The 14,283-nt window shown below is 43.8% G+C and overlaps 1 protein-coding gene across 7 annotated transcripts in view; it reads right to left on the bottom strand.

Moving 5' to 3' along the window:
• Positions 1-14,283, bottom strand: part of PDZK1 (PDZ domain containing 1) — a 42,803-nt gene that overhangs the window by 8,631 nt on the left and 19,889 nt on the right. For 4 of the 7 annotated variants that reach the window (XM_029228410.1, XM_029228413.1, XM_029228414.1 and 1 more), the window contains exons 2-6: positions 7,105-7,316; positions 5,949-6,195; positions 4,060-4,196; positions 2,634-2,829; positions 113-309 (exon numbers count right to left, since the gene is read on the bottom strand). In XM_029228410.1, coding sequence (XP_029084243.1) covers positions 113-309; positions 2,634-2,829; positions 4,060-4,196; positions 5,949-6,195; positions 7,105-7,314 — 987 coding nt within the window. In that variant the 5' untranslated portion in view covers positions 7,315-7,316. Of the gene's footprint in view, positions 1-112; positions 310-2,633; positions 2,830-4,059; positions 4,197-5,948; positions 6,196-7,104; positions 7,317-9,740; positions 10,012-13,304; positions 13,447-14,283 lie in introns of those variants that run through there. The other 3 variants (XM_029228411.1, XM_029228409.1, XM_029228412.1) reach the window with 2 other exon arrangements.

Here is a 14,283-nt window from a genome sequence, read left to right as displayed (position 1 = left end):
ATTTTATGCCCCTTCCAGTATGAAGATCAAAGTGGTAACTTAGCCAAAGTTTGAGGGCATGACTGAATGGACCCAACCTTAATTCATGAATATGTGGCCTTGTATTACTTACCAGTTTATATATGTTTTCCGTCTCTTTGTCCACCACCAACAGTGAAGTCTGGTCTCCACCCTTTTTAATCATTTCCACCACACTGTCATGATCGAGGGACTCCACAGACTCGCCGTTGACAGCAACCACCAGGTCATTGTTCTTCAAGCCAGCCTTCTCTGCTGGACTTCCGGAATCTATGTCCTTAACGATTTGACCTACTCACCCCCACCAAAAAAAAATTTAATAAAATTATCAGAAAGACCACTAAAAAACAAACTGGGGTATTTCTGCTGGAACCTAAAGCCCTTATAAAATAGATATAAAAGGCATGCTGAGTACAACTCCTGTCCTTCCCACTGGCACCCTAGGATGTCTATACACATCCTATCCAGCCTCATTCTTTGGTCAGAACTCATTCCAAGAACAAACCCAGCCATTAATAATGAAAGGGTTTTAAAGAATGTTGTTACTAAAAGTGTTTGGGATTCAATCTTAACAAAATAGCATGCTCAGCAGTAAGAAGGGTCAGCAAAGTCCCAGGAAGTCAGTGTGCATACTTGTATCTGTACATCTTATGTAGAAGTTGCCGTAAAGAAAAAAGGGGGAAGGGAAGAATGATGAACAAAACCAAAGAATTCAGACCCTAGGAAACCCATGCTGGCATTTTCGTAGCAGTTGGGCAAATTCAGTTGTGAACACGTTTGTGTGTGGACGCCACAAGGATGTGTCTTTAGCCTTATCCTCGTGACTTTAACTATCTTCACCAGATGCCTCCAGATCTCTCACACTTTTTTTTGTCCTTCATTCAGTTTTAACAAGCTCCAGTTTCACTTTTCCAGCTAGCTGCTTGGCATCTCCAACTGGATATCCCATAGATTCCTCCAATGTAATGTATTCAAACCAAAAATCATCTTGGCCCGTCTCCCTCATCTTGGTCACCTGTTAGTGGGAGCACCATCTCCCCAGGCACTGACACTTCGCAACTGATTCTTCCTCAGCATCCACTCCCCATGTCTAATCAGCCAAGTCCTTCAGTGCTACCTTAATATTTTTATACATCTCCTCTTCTCGAGTCCTAGATCCTCTACCTGAAATTCCACCTAAACTGCCACAGCACCTTACCAGTTTCTCTCCCTGTCCTTAATGCTCCCCTTCTCCAATGCAGACCTGCCTCCAGATTCATCCTGATGCAATGTCTGACCGAGTCACTCCCCAGGGCAACAGCATGACCATGGGCTTTGGAACTAAACAGACCTGAATTTGATCCTAGCTGTACCACAACTAACTGTTTGACCTTACAGAAATTATCCTATCTTCTTCAAGTCCTCAATTTCAGCAATTCTTGCAGAATTATCAGGAGTAATTGAGATGTGTAAAGCTCCCGAGACACTGTAGGCTTAATTTTTCTTCTCTCTCACACTGTTCAAAAAACATTTAACTCCCCACTGACTATAGAAACAAGTCCAAACTCCTCAACACGCACTAAAGGTCCATTTCTCGCCGACCAAGCTTTCTAACTTGGTTTTCTGTGCTGCACGTTAGATGCCAGTAAAACTGTGCCTGTGTTTTCCTGCTTTTTTCACACAATCCTGTCTTCATGGACTGGCCTTCCTGTCCCCACTCCATCAACTTGCCCAAATTCTACTCATAATACGAAGCCTGAGCTCAAGTGCTGCCTTTACTAAGAGGCCTCCCAGTTCATTTTTAGTGAGAAAAACTTGCTCCAACATTGAATCTCCACAGTATTTTATCTGCCCTGTATTAAGGTGCTTCTCACCATCTACCTTCAGTTATGGACACACATGTCTTATCTCCTCTACTAAACAAGAGGCTTCTTGACTAAAGAATTCTTGTCTGATTCACTTGATATTCTCAAGGGCCCTGAGGAGGTTTTTACATTATATGAACCAAATTAATGTTTCATAAATTAATATAAATATATGATTAAAAGAAAATAGCAACTTCTGGGTGAATAACAGTTCACATGGCCTGAACCTACATTTTTTTAATGTATTCAGCTTCTGTAGGAGAACCTTAGTTCTTTCCTTATTGAATTACAAGGAACCAGAAAGACTCCTGGTTCCCTTCAAGTCCCAGATCCCAACCCACCCTCTGCCTCAGACCTAGGGGTGTGTTGGAGCTGCCTCACACCAGCTCATGAAAACACTTCTCAACTTTGCATTCTGTGACAGCGTGTTGGTTGGCTTGAAATCAGACATGGTGGGAGTATTTACACCACAAAAAACAACACATGCTACAAATTAGGGCTTTTTTTTTTTTCCAGAGAGCCAATTTACCAGCATACTACTGCCCAGATCCAAAATTCTGCCTTATAATTCTGCTGTGGAAACCTAGGGATGCCCATCATCAGGCCCCCATATGCACAGAGTTAAACTGACCCAGCTACGCTTCCTAGTTTCTTACTACTTCCTTCATGAATCTGATGGGGGGGTGGGGGCCTAAAGGAACTCTGGAGTCAGACTGGGATGAGGAATTGGATGGTTACACTACCAGGTTTTCTGCTCTTCTAGTGCCTTACCTTTCTGTTCTGGGCCTGCCCTCAGATAGAAACCATAGCCATTGATTCCCTTCTTCATCTCCACAACCCGGGGATGGTGGGGTAGCAGTTTCAAACTGGCTGTTTCTCTCTTGAATTTTATCTTCTGCTCACTATGGTGCTTGTCAGTTTCCTTGTCCACCAGCAGGAACATGACGCGGCTTCCGGACTTCTTCACCTGCAACAACATACGCAGGTGAGGACCAACATCAATCTCCAAGAATGATGCTGGGAAATAGGAAAGTTTCTGTATCAAGGCACACAGTCTATAGATTCAATAGGAAATATGAGATGTGAGGCCTAAGTTTAAGCTGTAATACTGTTTTCTACCACCTTACTGGTATTATGTGTCTTCCCTCATACAGTTGTTGTTTTTCGCCTTCTTAAGTATGACCTCACCCACACAGATGCTAACTGAACCCAAGTGAAAGCTGTGTACCCAGAAAGGTATATAGGTGAAGACTAGGAAAGGAGTTTGAAAAAGAAAGTAAAGGTCTACTTTGAAAGATCCTTCTACCAAGAGAAGATAAAGTTGGTCAATTTTCAAGGTTCTATATGACCCCAAAGGAAAACTTCTGACGGACTTCCCTGGTGGTGCAGTGGTTAGGCATCTGCCTGCCATTGCAGGGGACACGGGTTCACGCCCTGGTCCGGGAAGATACCACATGCTGCGGAGCAACTAAGCCCGTGTGCCACAACTACTGAGCCTGTGCTGTAGAGCCCACAAGCCGCAACTACTGAAGCCTGCGTGCCTAGAGCCAGTGCTCCGCAACAAGAGAAGCCACCGCACACCACAACGAAGAGTAGCCCCCAGTCGCCGCAACTAGGGAAAGCCCACGCGCAGCAACGAAGACTCAACGCAGCCAAAAATAAATAAATAAATTTATTTTTAAATTTTATAAGTAAATAAATTTATTTTAAAAAATCCTCTGAGTGGTTTCCATGTGTCATGGAACCATGCTAGACATAAGATTTGGAATATAACAGGTCTTCAAGTACTCCCCATGTGTAGCTCAATATTCATCACCACACTGGTTATCTTCCAGCTTGTATTAAAACATTTTAGTAACATTGGCTCAACATTCACTTTATTATAAATTTAGAGGGGGATTCCAACCCCCTCTAAATTGGAATTAATTCCAATCAATTACAAATAAGATCCAAAAGATAAAGTTAATGGTTCTTTAGAACACTTTTCTTCAAGACAACCTGAAACTAGCAAAGGCCTTATTCCAAAACCCTATATTAACACTTTATACCACTAGTGAGTATGTTTGCTCTTAATACAAAGGGTTAGCTTCCCATTATTATAGTCCTCCCATCATAAACTACCATTCCTGTCTTCCTGTCACTTCCAATGAGAGCAGAGTAAAAGATACGGTAAGAAAAGTACTCCTTTGGGATATACCTTTTCAACCACCTCCTCATGGGTGGCATCCTCTACATTCTCTCCATTCACTTCAATCAAGTGATCATCAGCCAGGACTCCGGCTTTCATAGCCACACCTTGAGGTTTTATATCAATCATGCACACTCCCTTTTTACCTGAAAGAGGGTAACAGGTGAACAAGTGTCACAACTCCATTACACGGAAAGTCCAACAGCAAAGGGTTTTCTCCCAATAATACAATATTAGAACTTCAAATTTTAGGGCTAACTCAAATAGACTTGGCTTCTGATTTAGAATGACAATTAGAGCTCATAGCGCAAAGCTTGACAGAGCCATTACTCAGTTGGCTTTTGTTGATTTGAATAGGATTTCTGAGCCCAACTAGATGCAAAGAAGCAATCTCAGGTGGCACTGGCTTCTTGAACCAGAAAGTACCAAATCATGCCCACACTGCATCCCTGTGTCATACTCCCTTTCTTTGCATTTGTAGAATTAGAAGTCGTCTGCTCCATTCTGTCCTCTTTAATTAATGCTATCACCAACCGCCACATCCAGTGGAGTGAATAAATCTCACTGACGCAGGCTAAAGAGGGCAGAGGCACAGGAGGAGAGGAAAGCATCCACACAGTCATTGTGTATTAGTAGGTGGTATGATTTAGGTGCTTCTTAAAGAAATGCTGTCAGTTCTTTCAAGGTATTAATCTATCAGCCTAGGCAAAGGGTAGCTTCATAATGACTACATAAACAGTTTGCAAAGAATAACAGTAATTTAAACTCTGCTTCCTTAAATACTTAACATTTCTCCTGTTACCTTGCTATGTATTTGTCATGAAGAAAAAATTTTCTTCATAACGCTAACCTAAACCATTCACCATGGACATTACACAAAGGCCAAATGAGTAGAGTCTGAATTACAATTTCTTTTTCTTTTTTTTTTTTTTTTTTTTTTTTACCATTTTACTGATAACCAACCTCTGAGAAATGCCAAGCTTCCCTTGACCACCTACATCACTGTGTTTTAATAACTGACAAACTTGAGAAATACCTCTTATAGCTAGTTTATTTCTCTTGCTACAGGTTAAATAAGCCTTGGAAACTATTTTATGTTTACTATTGGTCTGCTGTTTAGCACTTACCAAGTTATGACCCACTATCAGTACCTCTCCAATACCAGAAAGAACAGGGAAGGAGCAACCTTAGAGGTGGAACCAAAAGGCTAACACAGCTATGGTTCCAACCTCAATGCCAGTGGAATCATTAGAAAACCATGGGCAACTGAGCGTGGGTCAGCCTGCCGCTCTGAAATTCTAGAAACAGAACTTCTAGTGTTTTCTGATGGTTGGGATTTCTCAAATCACTGCACCTCTCAGCTAGATGTCAGGAAGTCACGTCAGAGCTTGGCCACAGCTGAGGGTACACTATTTAAACGCCACAGGAGGGTGGGGATTTTTGCAGTGTCCTCAGCACCTAACTGTAAGAGTGGCTAATACATGAATAGGTACTCAAGAATTTTTTGAATAAGTGGCTACCTGGGCATTCTGAGAGATGAAAAGAGATATCATTCTAATTCAAGAGTGGCTATCGTGGAGAACCTCCCTTCTCTTGCCTCTTTTTCTCCATTCTCCCCTCTGTCTTTACCCACGAAGAAGCATCAACCCTCTAACCCTCTGGCCTCAAAGGCTCAGACTGACAAACACTGGGGGACCGGAGTGCCCAGTGTCCCCCACACAGTGCTGCTGTGTCTTTGCAGAACTGTGCAAAGCAAGGGAAAGGCCAGGGAGGGAAAGGGAGAGAGAGGCTGCTGTTGGATCTCCATAGCAACTGAAAATTAGTCAAAGGAGTCATTAACAGATAACAGTATCTTTCTTCTGGAAAGCTGTCCGTGCCTGCCCCACCCTCAAGCTCACCTTGGACAGTTTTCAGAGAGAAACCATAGCTACTCCCCTCCTTCACCAGGTAGCAGAGCCGTGGCTGTGTCCAAGTCTGTGCTCCTCCATTCATCACAGAGGGCAGCTTCTTATCATTCCAACTCGACTCCTGACTTTGACCCAACTCTTTCAAATCTACTTGTTTTTTCATAGCTTTCTCATAAGAATCCCCATCCAGGACCAGTAAAATCACTGAATTCCCACTTTTTCTGACCAGATCCACAACCTAGGAGGAAGATAGAAAAAGGTTAACTTTAACAATAACCCTCTATCAACCACGGGGGTGGGGGCCGGGGGAGGGCTCACCATCTGGCTCATTATCTGGCCCTGGAGATTCTACTAGCTGACCCCCGACACCCGAAGAGTTAGCCGATTGTGCCCCAGCCGTCTCTGCCCAGGCTCCTCCCGAGATCAAGATACAGATTAGGCTGGGCCTCTAGCACTACTGTAATAGCCCAACCCTAGCCCAGGGGACTTTTGTGGGTTTTTTTTGTTTGTTTGTGTTTTTTCACTGTCGTGGCCTCTCCCGTTGCGGAGCACAGGCTCAGCGGCCATGGCTCACGGGCGCAGACGCTCAACCACTGCGCCACCAGGGAAGCCCTAGCCCAGGGGACTTTTACTAGCACTGGTCCTTTCAGGGACGAGTGCTGCCCTAGAGCACAACAGGTCCTCCTGGGTCTATGGAGACAGTACAGGACAGTGAAAAGAGCACCCACTTAGCGGCAGACAGAATTGGGGTACGGTCAGACCCTCCGCCACGTTCACTACATGAACACATTAGCAAGCTAAGGTGACTGAGCCCCCACTTCCTCATCTATGGAATAGTAATATGAACCTCATGAGTTGTGGTGGGGATTTAACAAAATAATGAATATGAAATTGCCTAGTATAGTTCCTTTCATGTAGCAAATATGCAATGCACATTAGACCTGACACTATTCAAACCTAGGAATAATTTTTACAGTTCTTGGTCAATCATGGGAGACTTGATTAGCCGGCAGAATATAGCCGTAAAGGTGTCCTGCCTTGCCAGTGGCAGCCAGGAAGGCTCCACTGACCCCCAAAACTAGAATCAGCAGAGATGTGGGAGCTGAAGAGATCCTAGAAGCAGAAGAACCCCAAATGTCCCATTTACCTGCGTATGCTCTTCCTTGTCCACAAAGACACCATTGATCCTAAGAACTCTGTCTCCATCCTGGAGACCTGCCTTCTCTGCTGGGCTACCCTTCTCAACCACCCGGACCAGGTGGCCATCAGTGTCCTTCTCAATTCGCAGGGAGAAGCCATAGCTTTGCCCTTCCTGTTTAGACAGCTTGCATTCTCGGGGGTTGAAGGTGGAGGCCATTTCTGTGATGAAAAACAAATGGGTAAATCCACAAGACAGAAAATCTAACTGGGGTGAGAAGTCTGTCCTCCATCTCCTATACCTCTATTCTTCTGTCACACCAAGTCCAGACTGTTCAGGTAGCAACATTCGGGGTATAGGAAGCCACCTTCCAGGACTTGCTAGTGACTTCTAAATCTATTTCTCCCCAAAGATGACCTTTCACGTGAATTTCAGACCCATGTATCCGGCTAGGTACTGGACAGAGATGCTTCCGTTTCAATAGCTCCAAAACCAAATTCTCCTTTGTCCCCTGACCAAAAGAAATTAGTTCCAAATACATTACCTAAAAATTTTAAGAAAATCCAAGTCTACTTTCATTTAAATATTTGAAGAGCTTGCCAAGTTCTGGGCATTGAAGATAAATCTGTGGACAAGACAGACCTATACTTTGCCTCTCATATCAGGGAGAACATGTTTCTACAGAAACACGTGATGAATGATCTACTAGGGAAGAAGAGCGTGATAAGGGAGAATATAACAGTGTCTTGGTAGTAGGGAATGGGGTGGGAAGAATTAAGAATGGCTTCCTGGAGAAATGACTTTTCCAAGAGCTGAAGAATTAGTAAGAGTGGTGAGGTGAGACAAGATAAGGAAGACTTCAAACAATTAAAAATCAGAGAAGCCAGGCCTGAGAGCTGACCTGGTACATTGGAAACAGATAGAAAAGTGGTTTCTAGGACGCTGAAGTTCTAGTCAGAACAGAGTAGGGATGCCCGACAGAGAGAGGATTCCTGCTGCCATGTCAGATCTCTCCCTCCTGAAGCGCTTCCGTTTCCACCCATCCTGCCCCTCCTTTCACCCCATTGCAAGAGCAAGGCTCTGGGCCACAGGAGGAGGAAAGGAAAAGTGTGAAAACCAACAGCTTGGGGCCCTGGCACCCAGTCATTAAGGGTCAGATTCCTGCTAGGCACAGGGAACTATATTCAATATCCTGTGATAAAACATAATGGAAAATAATATGAAAAATATGTATAACTGAATCACTTTGCTGTACAGTAGAAATTAACACAACATTGTAAATCAACTATACTTCAATAAAATTTAAAAAAAAAAAAAAAGATTCCTGCCAGGGGTCCCCAGCACCTCCTGGCTTAAGCGCTTGAGAATAGAGGCCAAGAACTGCTGGTGTAGAGCAGAGGCCCGAGAGCAGTAGGCTAGACTCTGCTGGTTAATCTGCCTGCACGGCAAGCCCTCACGTTCCCCTCGTCACAGCTCCCTCCAGTAACTCAGAATAAACCATCCGTTTCTCCTGGAGGGACAGGAGCAGATGACCGCACAGGGCATGGGGGTGGAGGGCGGAGGAGAGACAGCAAAGTGCTCCAGGCTCCCGAGAAGCCACGCCATTGTGATTGGAGATGGCCACCTCTGACTCTGTGCCCACAGAAACATACAGTACAAATGGAGCAGAAAGCCTCCCACGGCCCGATCCCTGGGCTAATGCAGGGTCTGGCAGCCGAGCCACCAGGGGTATGAATGACTAAGGAGCCAAGGAAACAAGAAATAAATGGACAATGTTTCCACACTAGTCTACATAAAATAGATAACTGACAAGAACCTACTGTATAGCACAGGGAACTCTACTCAATACTCTGTAGTGGCCTATATGGGAAAAGAATAAAAAAAAAAAAGAGTGGATATATGTATATGTAAAACTGATTCACTTTTGTGGTATACCCAAAACTAACACAACAGCGTAAATCAACTATACTCCAATAAAAAAATTTTTTAATAAAAAAATAAATAGACAATGTTTCAAGTGATCTCTTATGAGGGCCTGAGGCCTAAGCTCACCCCAATGAGGATCAAGGGCAGAGAAAAGTGAAACCACAGTCACCACGATCACCATCCACACCTGGGAGAGCATTGCAGCTCTGTCTTATCATGACAAACCGCCAGGAAGATGCTGCTTTGGGAGGAAAGGGGGAAAGTAGGGAGTTAGGGGAGAAGAGGGCAGCGCCAGCGTGGGGCTTCCTCACATGCAGGAACCTGTGTGTGGCCCCTCTGACTCTGACCCATGACTTTTCTTTCTACTGATCATCCAGCCTGCAAGCATTCCATTTTCCAACTGGAATCTACATCTATGTCCAAACTTACCCCTAGATCCCTATCAGCTCTCAATTTCCTAGGCCTGAAAAGCCTTGAAGGGGAAAAAAATAAAAGCCCTCTGAAATTTGGAAGTATCAATAATTATAGAGAAACCTCATCCAAATCCTACAAAATTCGAAACATGTCCTTAAAACTATTCAAAATAAGGGCCATTAGATGCTATGTTTTCATCAAGAGATGAGTATGTTTCTGATCAGCGTATGAATGCTCGTTTCTAAGGTACCCACCCCTACAATTCAGCCCTCTCACACTCTGCAATGGCAACCACAGGATCTTACTCTTTTTCTCAAGGATGGAAGATGAATCCTCCTTGCTCGTAGGGCAGTCCAGTGTTTGGGGAGAGAAGAGACAAAGTTTTCCTGTATCTCAATAGAGAACTGAGAGTCTGATATACAAGGAAACACAAATCCCTGTTTCTGGGCAAAATCTCAAGTTGTTTGTGTGTTTCTTTCTTTCTTTAAAGTTTCAAACAGCCAGACAGGAATCACTCAGATCTGCACTTATGTCTTTGAAGCCTCAGGTGTTCGAGGTCAGAGTTTCTTTTCACATCTACGGTTGAAGCACAGAGAATTAGAGCCAGTTCACACCGATAAAAATACTGATAGAAATGCTACCACTCTGGGTGGGAAACAGCTCCTGTCCAGGCCCAGATTACGTCCTTCCACCCTGTCTGCTCTTCCCACAGTTCAGCCACTAAAGGATTAATGCTGCCCCCCACACCAAACTGATGAAATATTTAACACCTTCAACTGTACCGATAGAGAAAGCTGATCAAAACCCCCAAAGCTTGGCCTTACATAGGGCCCTGAAACTGTTTGTTTCCTGTGCCATCTTGTAGAGAGACAGTTCAACTAGGAATCACGAGGGCTGGGCTCTGGTCCAGCTCCAGTCCTGGGTTTGTCTAGTCCACAGCCTGGTTTACACTGACCCCTAAATCAGGGCTGGCATCAGTCACTTTAGCAAGACTCTGTCACTGCTCCATGATAAGGATGCCTGGAACTTTGGAACACAGGGCCTAACTAGGAAGGATCTCTGTATTTAAGCCTACTGTTTCCTGTTTCTTCCTCCTTTTCTTGCAAATCAAAACCACAGTGAGATATCATTCACCTCACACCTGTCAGAATGGCTATCATCAAAAAGACCACAATTAACAAATGTTGATGAGGATGTGAAGAAAAGGGAACCCTCGTACACTTGTTAGCAGGAATGTAAGTGGGTGCAGCCACTAAGGAAAACAGTATGGAAGTTCCTCAAAAAATTAAAAATAGAACTACCATATGATCCAGCAATTCCACTCCTAGGTATATATACAAAGAAAATGAAAACACTAATTTGAAAAGATACACACCCCAATGTTCATAGCAGCATTATTTACAATAGCCAAGATATGGAAGCAACACAAGTGTCCATCAACAGATGAATGGATAAAGAAGATGTGATACACACACACACACACACACACACACACACACACACACACACAATGGAATACTACTCAGCCATAAAAAAGAAGGAAATTTAGCCATTTGCAACAACATGGATGGACTTGGAGGGTACTGTGCTTAGTGAAATAAGTCAGACAGAGAAAGACAGATACTGTATATTATCACTTATATGTGGAATCTAAAAAGTAAAGCAAACAAATGAATTGTTTGTTTGTTTAAAACAGACTCACAGATACAAACTTGTAGTTACCAGTGGCGAAAGGGAAGGAGGGAGGGGCAAGATAGGGGTAGGGGATTAAGAGGTACAAACTACTATGTATAAAATACATAAGCTACAAGGATATATTGTACCGCACAGGGAATATAGCCATTATTTTATAATAACTTTAAATGGAGTATAGTCTATAAAAATCTTGAATCACTGTTGTATACCTGAAACTAATATAATAGTATAAATCAAATATGCCTCAATTTTTAAAAATTAAAAATAAGTAAGGTAATAGTTTAAAAAAAAAAAAAGGATACTGTTTGCTATTTCTTCAGCCCCCACCCCCATCTTCTGCTTCTTGAGAATCCAGAGATCAGAATCCTATGGTGGAGAGATATGCAATTAGTGAAGGCCTATGGATTTCCGTAATATCATATCAGGGATCATCTGATTCAGGCTGGAGTCCATCAAACCCTCAGCAGACCTTACTCCACAGTTCAAACAGCCAAAATAAAATACTGGAAATGGAAGAAAGCTCTAACCATTTCTGAGCTCTGGGGGGAAAAGTCAATTTTTGGCAACAAAGTTTCTTGTCTGTGGGAAGGAGAACAAAGTGCTGGTGGGCAGGAAAGACTCAGTGGTGAGAGCCAAAGAGATTTTTTTTATCAAACTTTATTATTAATCATACCTTTAGACCCCACCTTCTTCTAAAAGGATTCGATTATTGCTACCAGGAAAGGCAATAATATATCCAAGGTCGAAAGAAAAAGTAGGTACATTTTAGAAGTTAGGAACTCTAGCTAATGACAACAGAGGAGGGTAGGTAGGACCTGTGAATGTGACCAAAGAAAGAACTGAAGCCACTGGGCTATTTTCCACAGGAGAAAAATAGCTGGTAGGACCCAGGGGACTCTCCCAAGGCCAAGGTAGCCAAGGTCTCCCGGCTCCAGGCAGCCATCAACATGGACCCATACACGATCCGAGTCAACACCCACCCTCCCCAGCGGTGCTGCACAGAGCCAAGAGTCCGGGCAGGAGCTGTTCCTGAGAGGAACACAACCACAAAAGTGAGACTCAAACAGCCAGAAGGGTTCAGCTTAATTGGCCCAGGCTAAGAGGAAGCCTCATTTTCCCTTCAGTTTGTGTGTTTGGGGCTGGAACCTACAGGACCTTCCTCAGCAGGGCTAGTTGGAGAAAGAGTGAGACTCCATTTCAGTTGATTCCCACATCAGTGGGACTTGTAGTGAAGCTTGCCTGCCTTGTCACCCGGCACGTCAGAGAGTCCCCTGTTCCACGATAGGTGCTGTAAATGGAAAGGTCCCATTAAAAAATACCCTGGGCGTGAATGCCTTTAAGCGCCCCTGTACCCCTCCAGTGCAGGGGAGGGCTAGGAGTGAAGGGATCTTAAAGCCACTTAGCTCATCAAAAATCCATGATCTCCTGAGAAATATTTGAGAGTCTCAAGGTCAGTGGGAACCTGACAAGAACACAAAGCATCTCCCAATACAAAATGGAACACAGGGTTCTCCGAATTATTTCCTGCTCTAAAGCAGAGTTATTTGTCTAACTCCTGTAAGCTTCCAGGTATTATTTTGTAAAAGAATCCTGAAATTGCTATAGATCAGCTAACACACAAGCCAGGGAAGAGCAAATTCTTCTGAAGAAGGAAAAGACAACTCCTGGAAAAGTGAAGTCAGAAATAATTAGAGGATATTTATTCTTCTCCTCAGCCCTGGGAGCTGTCTGCCCAAAGTCAGCAGCTGGTTTCATCTGAGGGAACAGATCTACTTAGTTGACAGTGTACATCTATAGACCATCAGGTGATGCCAGTAATAATAAATCACGTTACCGTTTAAAAACTCACCATATGTCAGGCATGCTACATTATCTCATTTAATCCTCACAATCACCTTACAAATTTAATCTCAATCCCAGCAGGCCCACAGAATCACCTGCAGAGATTTATAAAAACAAATGCTTAAACCCCGCCTCAGATCTACTTACTCAATCCAGGCTTGAAACCTGAACATAAGCATTTTTAGAATCCCCACGAGTTTAAGAAACTAGTGATCAAAACTACCCTTTGCTGCTCCCAGCTTCCCTTCTCTCCCCTCAGTCTTGGGATAACACCCTCATGGGTCAGAGAAGAATGTCAAGGTTGGGTGAAATATTAACGGCTATGAGCTCACCTTTACTCAATTTGAGAAACCAAGGTGGCAGCCTGGTTAGGAGAGGCCCTCAGGATCCAGTTCTGCCCACAGTCCTGCCCGGCCAACAGCTTGGAAGTTTGTGGCAACCTAAAGGCTGTGACCCTGCCTCCCTCCCCACGTTCTAGTTCTGAGCCAGGAAACAGAATCCAGCAGCTGAAAACAACCTTTAACAGCTCCCGTGGGCTCTTGGTCCAAGGAATTAAGTCTGAGGGAGCCCTCCCCTGGCCAGCAAACCTAACCACCCTAAGAGCTGAGGCCATTTCTCCTCCTCCATCACGCTATGGGTGGAAACCCAAGCTCCATTCCTGTCTGAGGCCAATCAATTAGATTCTCCAGTTAGCATATGGAAGTGGGTGCAGATTGTTTGGGATCATGCACACAGGCCCCTCAAAATTCTACTGAACATCAAGAAGACATATTACCCCAAATGTGATTTCGTTTGTCCGTGCCACAAATATTTGCCTCACACTTATACGCAAAACACTGTTAAGTGGTTGATGGAATAAAGTGAAACAACAGCTCTATCCTCAAGGACTTTATAGTTAAATGGGGGTGAAGGAAAAGTTTTAGTACAAAAAGAGCTACCATTATGAGCAGAGTATAAATGCCATGAGACCTACAACATGGGACAAATTAAGGAAAGCTTCACTAATTAGGTAGGATTTGATTTAGACATTTGACAACAGATTGGTAGGATTTCAACAGGTACAGAAGTAGGAAGAGAACATTCTAGCCACAAAGAATAGTGTGGACCTCAGGCATGGAAGTGGGAAAGTTCTTGGGTATGGTCAAAGAAGAGCTAAAACTCAACGTGACTGAAGAAAAGACAACAGGAGGGCAGCCAAGATGTCCTTTTGTCATAGGTGACAAGTTAGACTGTAAAGGCCTCGAATACCAGCCCAAGGGATCTGGCCTTAGTTTGGTGGTCAGGGACCACGCAAAGGTTATAAGCAGAGGA

The sequence above is a fragment of the Monodon monoceros genome, unplaced genomic scaffold (genome assembly GCF_005190385.1).
Source record: "Monodon monoceros isolate NGI ecotype Baffin Bay Population unplaced genomic scaffold, NGI_Narwhal_1 Super_Scaffold_18, whole genome shotgun sequence".
Classification (NCBI taxonomy): Eukaryota; Metazoa; Chordata; class Mammalia; order Artiodactyla; family Monodontidae; genus Monodon; species Monodon monoceros.
This window is presented reverse-complemented; position numbering and strand designations above follow the sequence as displayed.